General features: G+C 48.5%; 1 protein-coding gene across 6 annotated transcripts in view; it reads left to right on the top strand.

Annotated features, from left to right (window-relative positions):
* Positions 1–16,073, top strand: part of NECTIN1 (nectin cell adhesion molecule 1) — a 171,108-nt gene extending 155,035 nt beyond the window's left edge. For 3 of the 6 annotated variants that reach the window (XM_077306981.1, XM_077306982.1, XM_077306978.1), the window contains one exon: positions 11,556–11,755. In XM_077306981.1, coding sequence (XP_077163096.1) covers positions 11,556–11,604 — 49 coding nt within the window. In that variant the 3' untranslated portion in view covers positions 11,605–11,755. Of the gene's footprint in view, positions 1–11,555 lie in introns of all 6 variants that reach the window. The other 3 variants (XM_077306980.1, XM_077306977.1, XM_077306984.1) reach the window with 2 other exon arrangements.
* Positions 16,074–18,662: the final 2,589 nt, after the last annotated feature.

Below are 18,662 nucleotides of genomic sequence, written 5' to 3'. Positions count from 1 at the left end.
GGGGAAGTGGCATTAAAAGGGCTAATCTCCAACTAAATTGGCAACTTTATATGCTTCTCCCTTCTTGCTGCAGGGCCCCCCTCCCCACAAACACACACCTGTAGCTCCCCCAGGTCCCCCCCCCCCCATCTACCATTCAGTGGACCGGTCGACTGCAATGTGAAGCCAGAAGGGGAATTGCCCCATTTGGCTGAAGGAAGGCACATTGAAAGAGAATGCACTTTCAATGCACTTCAGAAGTAGATGTTGCAGTTTTGCGCAGGAGAATCCAGCTGCAGAAGCACATTGAAAATGCATCGTGCAACCTGCGTGAAATAAGCCTTGATCTCGATCCAACCCCAAGCTTCTAACTAACAATCATCTGACATACTGAGCTGAGTCAAGGACCGAGATTTTCACACAAACAAGTAATAGATAGCTCTTACGTCCCAAAAGGGTTACTTTTAGGCAGGGTAAGATTAAGAAGCCCCTATTCCCAAAGGAGTCTCCCCACCCTCTCTCTGCATGAGTCCCTGTGCTGGGCATGTCTCCTGACTGGAAGGATGTGAGACTGCAGCAGTGGTGCCTGTTTGAATGATCCCGCTACGATTGATTCAGAGATGCAGTGGAATTACCAGCTCTTATTGGTGCTCTTTAGGACAGAGTAGTAAATCATGCATGTGGACCTCCTCTGCAGATGGGACTGTGGACTTAATGGGGAGGGTCATGAGCCATGGGACTGGAGTGTGCATTATGTACCATCCTCCCCATTCACTGTTGCTGTTTTTGGTGAATGGGAAAGGCATACCCTCCCCGAGTGCAAATGGCTTAGGGTAAACTTGAACAGAATCCCAGATTCCCTTACAGCTCTATGATTCTATGATATGTTTGTGCAGACATGAGTTTGCTCATAGAAAATTTCTGCATGGACACAAAATGGCAACCACATATATATTGAGAAGATCAAACACTGGAGTAGACACAGGAAGCTGCCTGATATTGGTCAGTGTTGTCGATTCAGACGGGCTCTCCAGGGTCTCAGACGGAGGTCTTTCATATCACCTACTGACTACTCCTTTTAATTGGAGATGTCAGGATTTGAACCTGGAACGTCCTGCCTGGCAAGTAGAAGCTCTCCCATTGAGCTATGGCCTCAGTTAGTAGACAAAGATGAAGCACTCTGATACTAAACCAGACCCATGGTCCACCAAGGTCACCATTGTCTACTGCCTTTTTAACCTTTTGCCCATGCAGTAACCCCTGAAATATTCTTCAGGCTTCATGTGACCGTGCCTCCCTGCCATGCTCCCAGAAGTCACATGTTAATAGTGTGCACGGCATAACTCATAAAATAAAATTCCTGTTAAATAAGAAGTTAGTTTCATTTTTGTGTGTGCAGTACCTTGCCTGAGCAAAACAAGGAGGTGTTCATCTGAGCTGTCATAAAGCCCATGATGCAATGCAGTGATTTTCCTCAGGGGTAATGATTGCTGTGATCTGGAGATCATTTGTAACTCTGGGAGATCTCCAAGCACTATCCTAGTTATTTTTAATATCTATCCATCATCTCTCCGGAAGAAGTTCCTGACAGTCAGAGCAGTTCCTCAGTGGAACAGGCTTCCTCGGGAGGTGGTGAGTTCCCCATCTTTGGAGATTTTTAAACAGAGGCTGGAGAGCCATCTGACGGAGAGGCTGATTCTGTGAAGGTTCAAGGGGGTGGCAGGTGACAGTGGATGAGCGATTGGGATTGAGTGTCCTGCATAGTGCAGGGGGTTGGACTAGATGACCCAGGAGGTCCCTTCCAACTCTATGATTCTATGATCCATCTATCCTCTATCTTCTATCTTTCAAATTAAGTCCTCCCCAAGTACAGCAACTCCTCTGGGGCTCTGGAGTAACTCTGGAGTTACCAGTAATGACAGTCCTACTCATACTGGCTCTCAAGTTAAGCTCTTTCACATCTCCTACTACCTCGCTTTTTTGACTGGCGATGCTGCGGAATCAACTGGGGACCCTCTGCGAGCCACACAGATGCTCTCCCACTGAGCCACAGACCCTCCCTTGTGTGCCGAAATCCAGTGTCTGAAAATTCAGTGTTATTTTTAGACGCATTTATTTTTAATGGCATGCGAACAATCCTCCAGTGTGAATTATTGTCCTAGAAACCACATCAGCATGCGTACGTGTTAAATATGAATGTGGACCCTACCAAGAGACTGAAAAGGTCCAAGTCTGGATTTGCTTCCTACCGAGAGGGCAGAACATCATAAGAGTTGCACTGTTGCCAGCCCCCGGGCCAGGGGTAGTCAAACTGCGGCCCTCCAGATGTCCATGGACTACAATTCCCATGAGCCCCTGCCAGCATTCGCTGGCAGGGGCTCATGGGAATTGTAGTCCATGGACATCTGGAGGGCCGCAGTTTGACTACCCCTGCCCCAGGCAATAGCTGGAGAGCTCCCACTGTTACAGACAGAGATCGGTACCCCTTGAGAAAATGGCTGCTTTGGAAGACGGCCCCCAGGGCAATATAACCCATTGAGGTCCCGCCCCTCCACAAACCCCTCCCTCCTCAAGCTCCTCCCCCAAAATCTCCAGGTGTTTCCCAGCCCAGAGCTGGCAATCCCGGCGGGTGACGCACATTCCAGGTGAGGGAGAAGCATCAGAAATTAAGACCGTGTGCTGGCATCACCTGGAAGTGACGCTGGTCCGCCAGCGATGTCAGGGGTGACGCCTGGCTTTGGGGCAGAAGCTCTTCTTACCATATGTTTTGCTCCCCGCCTCCCACGTGCACACACACAAACACACCCATCATGGATGTGCCTGTATTGCTTTCAGGTCATGTCGGCATGTCTCATGACTTTCTGGTACTTCCCTCCCCATGTCTTGTAAGTTCACCTGCTTTCTGAGAGCCTGAAAATGGAGAGGAAAGTCTCAAAACCGGGGGATTTTTATGCCCCATCTGGGGACTGGCAACCCTAGCTGGCTACCCTATGGAAGGGCCCTTGCAAGGCCATCCATCCCCCTGCTCAGTGCCGGATCAGCATAGAACCAAAAGCCATAGGTTGATAATTCAGGGTTGTTCTGATCAATACAGGGAAATATGGACTACTTCAGCCTACCCGGAAAGCACCTGCTTCAATGTGCCATCTGAAAAGGGCTCTCCCCATTCAGCATCCCTCCCCCACCCTTCTTCTCGGTCTTCCTTCCTCACTGGGAATTCTCCCCTCGTGAAATAGCCTAGACAAATCCCCCCTAATCCGTCTTGGGAGGTCTCGTTGTTTCACTTCAGAGGTAGATGTTTTTTGTTGTCAGCGAAAGGACAAAAATCCACATTTGGGAACCCTCCAAATTTCTCTGAAGTCCAACAAAAATACACACACACACACACACACACACACACAAAGCCGATCATACGGCACTTTGAAAATGTAATTGCATTCCAGCAAGGTTTCTCAACTCACGCTCACTCTGGAAAAGCCAGAAGAAAACATATCAGTTTTTTCCCCCTTTTTTAAAAAGAAATTCTCTGTCCTCCCTCTCCTTCTCCTTGGAGGTTGCTTAGTCTAGTAAATCACAGAAATTCCCAAAGTCAGAAGGTGAAGCCAGAGAAACTAGGACAGAACAAGATGGAAGAGAGATTTGTTTTAATGTAGACTGATGTTTTCATACCGTTGGTCAGTCCAGCTCGGTATTGCCTGCACTGACTGGCAGCAGCTTCTTTCCAAGATCCAGAGATTTGGCCAGGAGATCTCCCAGGATTCAAACTGATCTCCAGACTACAGAGATCAGTTCCCCTGGAGAAAATGGCTGCTTTGTAGGCTGGACTCTATGGTATCTTACCGGGCCGAGGTCCCTTCCCTCCTCAAATCCCAGCTTCCCCAGACCCCACCCCTAAAAGCTATAAAAATTCCCTTACTCAGAGCTGGAAACAATTCCAAGATCTCAAGGAGGGAGATCCTGTAATAGATGAGGTCAGGAATTGAATCTCTCTCTTGTGCCATCCCAGCAGATGTCCTAGCACTGAGTAGGCAGCTGCCAAATACTGAATCTGGTCGTGCAGGATGCCAACCTCCTGGTGGAACCTAGGGATCCCTTTGAATTACAACTCATCTCCAGATGGAAGAGATCAGCTCTGGGGTTGGAAATATCTGGAGTTTTGTGGGGTGGACCCTGAGGAGAGCAAGGTTTGCAGCAGGGAGGGACTTCAGTGGGGTAAATGTCCTGGTGACGGTAGAACATCGTAGACTCCCAACTTCCAGCGGGGCCTTTTTTCTCCAGGGGAACTGATCTCTGTCACCAGGAGATCAGCTGCAATAGTGGGATATCTCCAGCCATCACCTGGAGATTGGCTACCAAAGCCTTGTAAGAAATTTAACAACCCAGCATCTTCAGGTGAATGCAGACCTTTTGAACCCAAAACCACTAAGCTGTTAGAAAGCCCTTGGTCTTTCGACATCCCATTTAGGATCCTAATACAATAGAGATAATTGAACCATACATAGAACTGCATCGGAGATAAAAGGTGGGCAGAGAGGAGGAAAGGGAGGATGAAAAGAGACGTGGTGTCTGTTAGATTTAATTAGCACATTACCTTTAATTTAATTTCAAACTTTGTTAAAGGTAAATGAGACTCAGGGAGACTCATAGCAGGGCTGCAGAGGGCACCAGCTGGCAGGTATGCTAATGAGCACCGAATTGTCATTTCTCTGCTCTCCTAAATTGTTGAGGGAGCGCTTTGGGTGGGCAGGGTCACCAGCCTCCCAGCAGGGCCTGGAGATTGGTTCACTTGGAGAAAACAGCTGCTTCGGAAGCAGGAGTCTATGGCATCACGTCCAGTTATAGTCCCTCCCGTCCCTAAATTCTGCCTCTCAAAGTTCCATTGGGTGAAATGAAAGTGTAAACACGTATAATTGACCTGGGAAGCATCAAAGCTTTTTGCAGTTTCTCCAGGCTTCCATGTTTCCCCCCTTAAGGGAACCAACTGACAAAGATGATATGACTCCAATGGGAACAAGAGAAAGACATTTTTACCTACAGAAATAGAAGCATGCCTTACGTGACCTATTCATGTAGGTGCATTTAACTTATAGACAAACGGTTCAAAAAGGTTAACTGGCTACAGCTCCAAGGCCAGGTAAAAAGGGCAAGATGAAAGGTCCTATAAAACAGGGGTAGCCAACCTGTGGTCCTCCAGATGTCCATGGACTACAATTCCCATGAGCCCCTGCCAGCATTCGCTGGCAGGGGCTCATGGGAATTGTAGTCCATGGACATCTGGAGGACCACAAGGACTACCCCTGCTATAAAAGATGGAATGGAAGGCAAGCAAGGGCCAAAGAGGCTAGGGTGGAGCCAGCTGCCAAGCGTACCCCACTAAGAGAATTCTCTTAACCCTTTCCCTCCCAGATCCTCTTGCATGCGGAGTTACAATATCCAGCAAGTTCCACCCCCTCCCCAAATCTGGGGAGGTTGTGTTGTGAGAACATCCCTTCAAACCAGTGTTTTAGACTGCCCAAGTCCACTCAAGTACCTGGTGTGGGAAGGAAAGGGACAGACCAGATCCAATGGAATGAAACAAATTCAAAAGAAATTCCGTCTAAACATCCAGAAGAAGTTCCTGACAGTTAGAGTGGTTTCTCAGTGGAACAGGCTTCCTCGGGAATTGGTGGGTTTGGACATCTTTGGACATTTTTAAGCAGAGGCTGGAGAGCCATCTGACAGGGAGGCTGATTCTGTGATGGTTCAAGGGGGTGGCAGGTGACAGTGGATGAGCAATAAGGTTAGAATATGATAGAATCATCAAGTTGGAAGGGACCTCCTGGGTCATCTAGTCCAACCCCCTGCTCTATCCAGGACACTATTGATGCCCTTGTCTCTGGCCCTGGCCTGTGCTCTCAAATGCTCCTTCTGAATTACCATTTGGACTTGTAGCCGTGAGTGTGGTCTGGTCCCTGGACTTTGGCATGCTATTGACAATGTCTGACAGCAGGAAACTACCTCTGTCAACCTGCTGTGTATCTGCAGTCAGGAGAGTAGTATTTTGCATTCGACGGAGCTGATGCTAGAAGTACATTCGCCCCTTCTCACAAAGTGCCGCGGTCCTCCATGGCAGATGCTGTGTGTGGTTTCTCGCACTCAGGCCCAGAACGTCCATTCCCCTTTTGCCTTCTTGTCATGTGCCAAATGGCTCTGGAGGCTTGACCACATAGCAACATGAGCATCTGTGGCTGCAGATGGGGGCTCCAGGACCCCAGCATGAAAAATTCATCTTGTGCTGGGACAGGCAACCTGCTCGACGCTCCAAGGCTGCCTTGGAAACACCAACCAGAGCCAGAGGGCCGAGGCACACTTGCATGTTATAGTCAGCATAGCACACAACAAAATTGCTTCCATTCAGGAGTCTGGCTGAAGGTGTGGACATCAGCTCAATGCGTGGACATCAGCTGGCACACGGGAATGCTGTGGCTTCTGACTTTCAGGAGGAGACTTCTAGAATTCTGGGAAATCAGGTGATGCCTCGGGTGCCTAGGGCCTCCGTGATAAAATGTCTGGCATTCTAGGACTCTGGATGCGTCCTCCCCCCTTCTTATTAGGAAATAAATCCCAGCAAAATCACTGATGCAATTAATTTCAAAACTGATAAGATCTCTTATTTTCCAGTAAAAAAGAGCCATCTGCTTTTAAAACCCCCCAATAAAAGGTAGAGTTAATAGCCAGGCAGTGAATCTTCTGCAGCGCTACAGAATGCTACTTGGGCTACAAGAATAGCAACTTCTGTTTTTCTTCTCTCGTTAAAGAGCTCAAGTTTTCTATCCCTTCTGAAACCTGCAAAGAGAGGCTAAGAAAGGGTAGGGCAGAGGCTGCCGGAATCACAGAGGCTGGGGGCTGAGAGGACAGGGGGTAGAGCCTCAGACTCTTTAAGAGCATCTCCACACACACACACACACACACACACACTTCTGGGGACTAATAAAAGCAGAATAACTTATGCAAAAGAGCCAAAATGCAGAATAAATCCTCAGAAATAAGAGACATTGCCATGCAAAGGTATTCCATTTGCATAATTTATGCTGGGTGCTGAATCCAGCTTGTCTCCAAGCGGCATTTGAATTGCCTGGGGAGAGAATTTTAATGGGTGTGCATGTGTTTGTGTGCGTGGGTTACACACACCCCTCCTCATAGTTTATTTCTCCAAATTTCCCTGTGACTTTTTGGTTGCAAGGAGGCTTGCCTTGACCTCTTGGCCACTCTGTTCCCCATTCTCTCCACCTGCTCCAGGAGAGTCCCCCTTTCAGCCCCCACCCCCATCCCCCTGCCTTCTCACGTCCCATGAAAACCGAAGACCAGAGCACCCTGTCTCTCCCATGAGTGCTTCTGGCCACGTGAATTCATTTGACTTTGCAAAGCCATCAATAAATCATTAGCGACATTTTGTTTGTGACGCCTGTGTGTTTTCCCCCCTCCAAAACATCATCATAAAATATTTAGCAGGGAATGTGGCAGCGCTTGGCTGGGGGGGGGGAGGGGGGGAGCCAGATCTCAAGTGGAGTTTTTTTTTCTTTTTCCACAGTTCTGTTGTCTTTTCCTCCTGAGGAAGGAGACTTCGAGATGTTGGCGGTATCACAGGGGTTTCTAAGGAGGCCAGAGAAAGGAAGGGAAAAGTCAGAAAGTGGAGCAGGCACCGAAAGATAGCCGGTTGGGTAGCCAGGCTCCAGGTGGGAGCTGAGGCCTCCTGGAACAACAGCTGATCTTTGTACCACAGAGGTCCACTCTCCCGGGGAAGGAAGGAAAGAAAGAGAAAGAGAAAGAGAAAGAGAAAGAGAAAGAGAAAGAGAAGGAAGGAAGGAAGGAAGGAAGGAAGGAAGGAAGGAAGGAAGGAAGGAAGGAAGGAAGGAAGGAAGGAAGGAAGGAAGGAAGGATGGCTGAGGTCACTCCCCTAGTTCCACCCACTGGTCTGATCCAGGGCTCTTCAGATGTTCTCACATTCTTGTGTGGTTCTGTTGCACCCTCCATCTTTTCCACTGCACAAGCAATCCACCTCTGCTTCTTCTAGCACTGTCCATAAAACCTAGGAGAAATTCTATTCACCATACCAAAACCTGATATTTGGGGTGGGGTGTGTGCGTGTGTTGTTTCCCTTAATATCCCTCAGGTCTCTCCACAGTGTACTTCCAAATTAGTTTTAAATTGTTGCTTCAGGCCAAAATTTCCTTAGAACTCTGGCCATACCCCCCTCTGCCTGCCGAACAGCTGACAAAGCATGCCATGCCTGGCAAGTGGCAGGCGAGATCCGCAGGATGGCTTGACCAAATCCATCCTTGCTATGAATCCTGGGAAGAAACATATAGAAATTTCTGAGAAATGTGCTGGTCCCTGTCATCAAAGTTCCCCTCAGAAATCTCCAGGAATTTCCCAAGCTGGCATCGGCTGCCCGGTATGATGGGCTTATCCTCCGTGAATCCAGCTAATCTCTTTTGAAAGCCAGCTAAGCATCTGTCCCTGTAGTCTCCACTTCACCTCCTGGAATGTCGCTCCAGGCGGGGCCTCGGTCTCCCCGGGAATTATCGCTCCTCTCTAACCTTCTTGGCAGGACACAAGTTTCCCGCCAAGAACCCTTCTGCATGCCAGATGGAAGATGGTGGGGCGAGGTGGGGTTGGGGAAGGGGTGGGAGAGAGTTTGGGTCAGGAGCTTTAATGGAGGGATGTTTTAAATTGCGATTATAAATGTTCTAACTATTTTGCACACTGCCCTGAGCCCACTTGCAGAGAGGGGTGCTCTAATAATAATAATAGTAATAATAATAATAATGAGGAAGACGATGGTGACAATTTAATAACAACAACAAAACAATACAGGGGTCAAATGGATGTTTTGTTTATATTTATTAATTTTTATTATTATTTGTTAGGTTTATATACCGCCCTTCTGAATCAGCTCAGGGTAGGGTACATCAGATATCGAATACATGTTTGGATTGCTATGCCACCCCTCACTGCAGCATGGACTTGATGGCATTGTGAGCCACGGAGGTCCGTCCCCCCCAGGCTCCATCTCCATCTCTAAGAGCTTCCACGTCTTGAGCTGGCAACCTTCTGCCCCCCCCCATCCCTGGGAATAGGTCACTGTCCACAGTGGAATTTCGTTTCCAGTGAAATTTGTTAGCATCTCTGTGGGGCTTCTTGCTCCTTTTCAGTTTCTAAGCCCTCTCCGTCTTTGCCTCCCCAATGGGTCCCTGCTAGACAGCTAGAGAGGCGGCAGTGGGGGAACAATAACCCAAGCTGCGCCAACCGTGGAATGGCCCCATGAGCTGGGGCAGGAGGGCGCTGGAGGCACATCTGTTACGGCTTTCGTTGGGACCCTCTCCTCTGCTGGGTCCCCAATGAGGTGGGCGAAGCCTCCTTCTCTAACAATGCTCCAAGGATGTTCCTTCCCTCTCCTTTTCTGTGCCTGAGTTGGGGGTAATGAAAAAGCCTGGGCAGGTGAGCGTGGAATCTGCAGGTAAACATGCATGGCCTCGTGGTCCCGATCTGCCCGGTCGTCGTGTGCTCTTTTGCCTGGCCGGTGGGTTGTCTTTTGTGAAAGCGCATTTAACGGCATGCCACCCGGTCTGCTCCGTCGTGTCGCCCGCTCCTGCATGGTATCAAGAGGACCCCGCGTGTTTTCCGGCAAATTATACATTTCTCTCCCAGCCTGACCCTGAAATGGCTCAAGAAGCCTGGGGAGCGATTTGCAAAGGTGGATAACAGAGGGGTTGATCCAAATGAGTGGTTAGGAAACCATCCATTATGCCGAACCTGCATTTCGGGGCGTGCCCTCGTTCAGCGGAGAGCAAGGTCAACGCCACTCACCTTCGGCCGAGAGGGAATGAGAGCCTTGGGGAGGAACCTGGCAGGGTGGCTTTTCAAGAGCTGCTTGTCCAGGCTGCACAGTCAGTCTGCTTCTGGTTCTGCACCTCGACACGAGAATCAGAACCAGTCTTTAAGGCGGCATAAGGAGGGATACGCGGGCAATCTCTGCCTGCACATTTCTCCCTCGTTTTGAAGGGCCAAGAAATCCTCTACTGCCCTCATTTTTATTTCTAAGAGCCTTGGGGATGCAGCTACATTCCTTCAGTTCATGTATGCCTCCCCCACACAGAGTCACACACGCACTCATTTGCACACACCCCTCACTGAGACACATGAGGCACTGCCACAACATTGCAAAGACAACAACAAAACCCTCAGCCCCGGCAGTTTTGATGCAATGGCACTCGTGTGTCAGTGTACCAACATTCTTGTGGTCTGGCATTTTTGTGTGCCACAGTAAACACCCTATCCAAAAGCACCTCAATGTACTGTCAGTAGGGTTGCCAATCTTCAGGTGGGACCTGGAGAGCTCCTGGAAGTATAACTGATCACCAGACCACAGAGATCAGCTCCCCTGGAGAAAATTGCTGTTTTGGACGGTGGGCTATGTATAAATCGTCCCTGTTGAGGGCTTTCCCCTCTCCAAACCCTGCCCGCTGCAGGTTCCCCCCTGAAATCTTTGGGTATTTCCCAATCTGAAGCTGCTAATCTTTGTCATCAGGGTTGCTCTTTGTCATGTTTTGTTAGCGCACAAATGGGGTGCCAGAGGAAAACGCCTTAAATCGGATAGATTCAGGTGCATAGCCGTGTTGGTCTGAAGTTGCAGAACAAGATTTGAGTCTAGGGGCACCTTTAAGACTGCCAAAGTTTGACTCTAGGGGTGAGCATTCATGTGCACGCACATTTCCTCTGTTGTTGGATTTCCTCAGGATGCTATTTACTAATTTACTGCTCATTTACTCTCTCCTTATATTTGCACGCTGACGATTCCGTTTTCATGCTCACGAAAACTCACACCTAGATTAAAACCAGATTCAAATGAATAGCCGTGTTGGTCTGAAGTAGCACTATAGAATCAGAGTCCAGGAGCACCTTTAAGACCAACAAAGATTTATTCAAGGCGTGAGCTTTCGAGTGCAAGCACTCGAAAGCTCACGCCTTGAATAAATCTTTGTTGGTCTTAAAGGTGCCACTGGACTCTGATTTTATTGTGCTAGATGAAAACTGCTGCTCTTCAAGGTGCCATTGGACTCAAATGTTGTCCTTAAACTGGGGGGAGACTTCAGCGGGGCCCGTACCAGGCTAGTCAATTGTTCTTGGAGGTCCTCCTGAAAGCAGTAATGAAGTGGAAGTGAAGGGCAAGAGGACACCCATTGTGATGTGTGCTGGTTGGCGGGTTGTTATTGTTCTTTTCTTCCCCCCGTCTTCCATTCATCCTTATTTATTTTGGGATGGAGAGCATGTCTCATTGTCTCCCAGTCGTGCTGAATGTGTATGGCAGCTCACAATCGACAAAAGCGGCGCTCTCAGAAAGCTGCGGCGAGACAGGCGTGCGACGTCGCTCTTGACCCTGGCAGAATGAATTTGCAACAAGCCATTCCCTTCCCGACAAAGGGACGTTCATTACAATCCCATTTCAATCTGTGCTTTTATTTCGCCTTCCGCCCCCCCCCCCCCCCGCCCCTATCACTCTCTCTCCCTCTCTCTCTCTTTCTCTCTGTCCACAGAACTTTGGAAAGTGTCACTCAGAGATATCGGATGCGGGTGATTACCTAACCTGCCGCTACTTACGTGAAGACCAGTACCTGGCCAATGTACCTTATGTCTATAGTCCTTTGTCGTATCTCCCAGGAGATCTCTACTCATCCCACCATGGCAATGCTTCCTTTTGCTGTCCACCACCAGGCTCCAGAGCACCCTACGTTTGCCCCAAAGAACAATACGTTTAACAGGGCCATGGACAATCGCGGAAAAGAGAAGACAATTCTTCACTTGTCCTCAACTTTGACACATCAGTCGAGGCCGTTTTAACCCCTTTCCTCCCACCTAAGATATTGGGGATATAGTTGGATTGGTGTGTGCGTGTGTGTGTGTCCATATGATCCTCCCTTTTTCTTGTCCTCCTTTTTACCAGAGTTTTGGCACATTTTAACTGTCGTTAGATTACACTTCTGCCTTGTTTGTTAAGGAACATCTCTCCTTTTAACTCCTGTGACTGCACCCTGGAGTCCGGATCCTTCCCTCCCACGCTGGTTTTGACCCCAGAGTTTGGGTGTTTGTATTTCTGTGAGTTTGCACCGCGGCCCTCTGCTGGATGGAATCGGTCAGGCTTGCCGATGCGTCCGCCATCTTGTTCCCGTTTGCACTATGTGCGCCGTAGATTGTTAAGCTGCAAGATGTCCCGTTGCACCATTAGATGGACCCTCCCTGCCACTTTGAAGCTCTGTCCCTCACCTACTTCTGAATGCAACCTGAGGTACCATTCCTTAGCCTCCAGTCCTTAGGAGCACCCATTGCATTTTTTGAAATGATGATCTGTACAACAAGCCACTGTGTGTGTGTGTGTGTGTGTGTGTGTGTGTGTGTTGAAGAATGCCTTGCAAAGGAAGAAATGCAGCAGCAAAACAATGCATCTCCTTCTCAGCTGGAATCTTCTCATTTCCCCCCTGATCTGATGGCCATCCAGAGGGCGTGGAAGGAGAATGGGCTGGGAAACCCGAGAGTGGAAGATTCCTTTAACTACCAGGGGAACCCCTGAATGAGGAAGATGAGAATGTTTTTGAAAAACCCGTTATGAGAGTCGGGCAAAAATCCTACGTTTTGCTATGCACATTTTTTTGTTGTTGGAATGATCAAAACTCAGGCGGCTGGAGAGGAACAATTATTTCAGGTCACCTCCTTGCTTTTAATGACGGATGAAAGCCAACACAGGATCTTTCTTTTCTCACTCTTGATTTTTTTAAAAGTTACTTTAGTTTTGGAACGGGTGGGTGTTTTTATGTTTGTGTGTTTCTCTCTCTCTACATATATATATATATATTTGAAATTTGGGTGAACATGAGACTGTGCGTGTGGTCCTGCAAACCTCGTCATGTTTTAGGGATTTGTTTTCCTCTCACCTCCTCATCCACGTGCAATAGGATTTGGGTAACAAGAAGAGGAGGCTGAAGATGGGAGAGCGGGTAGCGAAGGAGAAGCTAAGCTATGATGAATCTTGGACAAGACTGGACAGATAAGGAGACTGATACATCTGCCTGAGCAGCCACCACCTAGGGCTGAGATGAGCCTCCCTCCTTGCTTGTGGGGTGAGCTCCATGCCAGGGAACCACAAAGACATCAGGGCAAAGGGCAGACGGTCCTGGCCCCCATGCCCTCTTACAAGCCATCCTTCTGGGCTTTGGTCTCTTCAGTATTGAGCGACTCGGAGCTCAGTAGAAAGCAGGAGCAGTCCGAGCCCAGCTGCTTCACACTTTATTTTTGTATATTTTGGTTGGAGAAGGCTATTACGGCTTCATGCACTTTGGATCCCCTCACTCCTCCTCTCCCAACGCTGTACCCCTCATCTGAAGGTTTAGCTCTGCCTGCCTTCCATTTCCTCACAAGCTGAACTGTGTTCACACTACCTCAGCCGTTCCCTGCCAGCTTATAACACGACGGAAGGCCAACGAGGGATGAGCAAGAATTCAAGCCAGCCCTTCCTCATAACATGTCCTCGCTGCCCGTTTCAGAGCAGGGTCACCTGACTTTGCCACATCATTTCCTGTCGGGAACAGGAAGTGGGTTGACCACTGGAGGAAGTGTGAAGATCGAGATGAAGGGGATGGTGGCTTTTCATCACCCCCTCCCACCCCCCAGAGCTGGGTGCCTCTCCAGAACAAAGAAAAGAGAACACGCCTTCTTTCTGCACCCAATATTGGCAGTATATTTAATTGTTGTTAGTGGGGTCAAATGTGGCCATGACATGGAATGTTGCTTTTTCAGAGAAGGATGGTGGTGATGGGAGGGGGAGGGATAGGAAAATATCTTTGCACTTTAAATATGTGTCCCCAAATTAAACCCTGGTTGTGCTAAGTGATTCCAAACCTCATAGTTGGCTACTGGTTTCATCCTTTCCTTGGCCCAAAGGAACAGAGATCTTTCTCATCCTTTAGCAATGGAGTCATGCGCTACTTCTCACTGCATCCCAGATGTACACAACCTTGTTCTTCTTTCCTCTCCATGAGCCACGGAGTGCCATGTATCTTCATCGCAGTCAGCACATGTGCCCTCACATTTCATGTGCCCCCAAACCTCAGAATAACTCAGAGGGCTTGGTGTTCATCCAAAATTCACAAGGAGCCTCTCACATCTGTCCCGAGAGTGCAAGACAGCAACAGTGCCCAGGGCTGGTGTCATTTTTTTTGTGGATAGCTGCTTTCTTGATGATCCTGTTGAGGAATTGACCTGGTAACCTAGAATGATGGGGATGGCTAGCTTCAGGGTACACCTGAAAGCCAAGTTCAGGTGTTCAGTAGCTTCTGGGGCTCAAAAAGTGGTCAAGTTCCTCCACAAGGTTCAGCCAGAGGACCTCAAAAAGGGAAATAACCTGGTTTTGCTTTGACAGTGGCCAGAACCAAAATGGCAGCCATCACACAGCCTTCCCCGAGCCTGCTGGCTCCTTTGGAAGTCTGACACAGCATGGTCGGTACGGCCACAAAATGGCTGCCACAGGAGGTGGGGCCAGCCCCAAAAGGATTGCTGCAGCTTAATGCCAGCCACACAGGGACAATACTTGTGCTGTGGTAGCAGCTGCTTCCAAAGTAACATTTTAAAAAATGTGCAGTCAATCAGATCTCCAACAGCCAATAAGAAGGCTTGCCATCAAATGTTCCACCCAGCCCCACCCACTTCCCAAAAACTCTTGGTGGTGCTCATGGGCACACTTGCCCTAATCTAACTTCAGAGCATGCAGGTGGCCTGTCCTTGCATGAGGTCTGAGTAATGGACCTCAGGCCACCCTTTTTTATCAGCAGAGAGATCGGTTCGAGTGAATCGGGACCAACAACATGCCATTAAAAAAAAAACCTAATAGAGTCAATATCTGCCAATGTGGCTTATTTTGACTTGGCGTTCCCAATAGATCTCTGAATTCAGGATCAAAGATGCTCTCATTAGACCCAAGTGGTCTGGGTCAAAATTTGCAAAGCCCACCATGTCAGAGCAGCTGAGCCAATGGCAGCCAAAGAAGCCGTAGAATAGGGGACCAAGACCTCTAATGTCACAACAATGGTGACAGTAAACCATCACCACGTCCCCCAAAGATCTGATAACGACATCAGACCAGATCCCTCAATTTTAGGGGGTGAAGTTGGGAAGGGTGCAGAAGTGAAGTTGAACAGAATTATCCATCATAGAGAAGGGCCTTTTGTGAGTCAAGGTTGCAAAATGATCTTTGTAAACCAGGCTTTGGTGCTCTTGCCATCCCAATCTAATCCTTCTGAGAGGGGAGAGGAATCATGGAAGGTGGATATTAACTTGGCTTTCCTCTCTTTCTCTGTCTTGGAGGTTGAAAAGAGTGGAGAGCCCCCCCCCCCACCGCCAAACTTTAGAAGCAGGCAAAATGTCATGGCAAAGACAAGAAAGAACATCTATAATCTAATGAATGCTTGACTTGTGGAACTCACTGCTCCAGGATTCAGTGACTGGCCCTAATTTGTGGGTGTAAAATGTCACCAAGACACAGTTGACTTCTGGCAATCCCAGGCAGGGGGGTTCCAAAGTTTTGGCTTGGTGTTGCCTCCCTCTGCAGAGTCATCCAAGTTCTGACCGTGCTCAGCTCCTGAAATTTGACAAGATCAGGCTGTACCGTGCTGCCTTCCCCCAGCCTCTGTGCCCTGTTGCTGGATCTCTCTCCAGAGATTAGAGGAACTGATTGGCTAGAGTGTGAGACTATAGGGACCCCTGGCCTGATCCAGCAGGGCTCTTCTCATGTTCCAAGCTCTCTAGAAGAGGAACAGGGGGTGAAGGCAAGAGGAGAAAGTGTTATCCATGAAATGCTGGCTAAGGAATGAGTTAAGTGGACCAAGGACGATCTTTCAAAGGGAGGCTCGGCACATCCAGTATGTGATTCCCTCTCCCAGCTGAGCCTAGAAGCCATTTCCCGTGTCCAGCTGAGTACAAACAAAACATATGCTGTCCTCTCTCAGGGATGGTGACATCGATGGATTGGTTATAAAGTTAAAGATTGGCCAGGAAGTTTCAATAAACCATGATGTAAGATCTTCAACTGCCTCCCTGGTCTCTTTATTAGGAAACAACATGGCACTGGTTCAGGTGAGCAAACCTAACACCGGCTAGCAGTGGTTCTACTATGTCCTGCATAGTGCAGGGGGTTGGACTAGATGACTCAGGAGATCCCTTCTCTTATTCTTATTCTATTCTAGAGCAGTGTTCACCAGTTAGCCTCTTCCACCACAGACCTCTGACTGTATTCTGTTCCAGGGTGTGTGTGTGGGGGGTGGGGTCCATTTCAGGTGGCATTTGGACAATGAAAGCAAGGAAACCACAACCCACTAGGCGAAAAACCTTCAATCAGCAGAAATTACCTCTAGATTATTACCCAAAGAGGCAATCTTCTAATTAGTTGGGGAAATTAGTTTAAGGAGATATAGGGGTAGGTAGGTAACTTTGATCTTCACTAATGTTTATGGGGATTTTCCCCTTCGAGAACTCTCAAAATAAGCCAATTGGATGTTTGACCAGAAAGGCTTTTATTAAGGGAAATAAGGGGGTACAAAGCACACACAGAAAAATACATACAAGGCTAGCTCAGAGGAAATCAGGGAGGATAGGGCAAAGCCATTTGGTGAAGGTTATAGTTACCAATTTTGAAGAAAATGTCCATGGAGGCAGCAGCAAAATGAGGAGCATTTCACAGAACATGTTGGGAATGGGATGCATGTCTGAGAACACAACACACACACACACATTATGGAATAGGGTTCCCCTTGATATAGGGCAAAGTGCTTTCCAAGACAGTCCTATGTGCTGACCCCTATAAAAACAATGCCTTGATGGGCTTTCCAGGGTTAAACAATGATCCAGGAGAAGTGTAATGGGTTTACAGCCAGAAGTTGAACAATAGGTGTAAATGGTTCTTGATGACTCTTAAATTACTAGACAGAAAAGCTACTAGGTTTGGCAAAAAGTGTTAAGTACTGTCGAATTAAGAGCCTCTTGTGGCGCAGAGTGGTAAGGCAGCAGTCATGCAGTCTGAAAGCTTTGCCCATGAGGCTGGGAGTTCGATCCCAGCAGCCGGCTCAAGGTTGACTCAGCCTTCCATCCTTCCGAGGTCGGTAAAATGAGTACCCAGCTTGCTGGGGGGTAAACGGTCATGACTGGGGAAAGCACTGGCAAACCACCCCGTATTGAGTCTGCCAAGAAAACGCTGGAGGGCGTCACCCCAAGGGTCAGACATGACTCGGTGCTTGCACAGGGGATACCTTTACCTTTACTTACCTTTACTGTCGAATTAGGACAAGGGGGTGCAGGGGAAGCAAGATTAGAATTTGTCAAAATTAATTCAAGGTGAGGTAATAGTTCTTGAGAAACCCATTGTCCTAAATTGTCCCAGGAGTTAGGGAGGAGATTGGTAGAAGGTCAGCTGCTCTCTCTCACACTACAAAAGTTGTCCTGGCTGACATCCATGTTATGTCACTTTGGGCCAGGCACTGCATTGCTTTATGATTTCAAATTATATTGTATGAGGAAGGGTCTCTGTAGTTTTATATCTATAATCTGCCCCTCCATGAGAGGAGGGGGTGTGACTGCTAAGAAGGTATAACCCTGGCTTTCTCTACACTTGAACACATGAAGCTGCCTTGTACTGACTTAGACCCTTGGTCCATCTACATCCTCCCTCAATGGTGCAGTACTATCTAACCAAACTGACAGCAGCTCTCCCGTTTCTCAGGCAGAGACCTGTCATTTCACCTCTGGCCAGATCCGTTTAAGTGGCAATGTCAGGGATTGAACCTGGGACCTTCGGCCTGCCAAGATGTTCTACCACAGGGGAGCACTTGTTGACAACATGGTCCATGTTTGAAGGAGGCCTGCTGGTAAGTCCTGTGTGGAGTGAGATGAAACATAATTTCTGAGGTGCTTTATGGACAGTGATGTGTTTGAACACACGAGTGGGCGAGTGAGAAGTTGGCCCCTGTGGACCAGCCCCAAAATGCCTAGCAGTCAGGCAATACACACCAGAGGAATGAGAATCCTTGGGACGCCATAGCCACACCTGTCATCTCTTGGTCTCCACTCACTTATATTCTTCAATAATTTCATGTGTTCAGAAGAGAAGGTGAGAGGAGGCTTCCTGGAGTGTTAAATACGTGGATGGATGAGTGCGTTGCACACATCTTTGCTTCAAGGTGACATTTGACAGGCGTCATCAAGAGGCCTGTCATGTGGAAAACAGAAAGAGGGGCATGAGGAGGGGCCCCGCTGCCTCCCTCAATGGTGCAGAGAAGAGAGCCATGCTCCAATAATGCCCAGGAGTCATGATGGCCAGTCATGGACTCCCCTTGTTGGGGGTACCAGCAGGGATCTTCTGGCCATCCTGGAACCTGCAGCCAGAACCTGCTTATGCCAAATGGTCCCGGATTAATTCATGGTGGGAGAGAATGTTGGTGAGGGGCAGAACAAAGGGGAAGGAAGGAAGGAAGGGAGGGAGGGAGGGAGGGAGGGAGGGAGGGAGGGAGGGAGGGAAGACCATTACTCTGTTTGTTGACTGGTTTGTGGGTGTTGCTGGCTGCATCCTGCTGTTCTTTCCTAACAGTGAGCTGCAGTACAATCTG

Source organism: Paroedura picta, chromosome 12 (genome assembly GCF_049243985.1).
Source record: "Paroedura picta isolate Pp20150507F chromosome 12, Ppicta_v3.0, whole genome shotgun sequence".
NCBI lineage: Eukaryota > Metazoa > Chordata > Lepidosauria > Squamata > Gekkonidae > Paroedura > Paroedura picta.
Note: the sequence above shows the minus strand (reverse complement) of the source record. Positions and strands in the feature narration are given on the sequence as shown.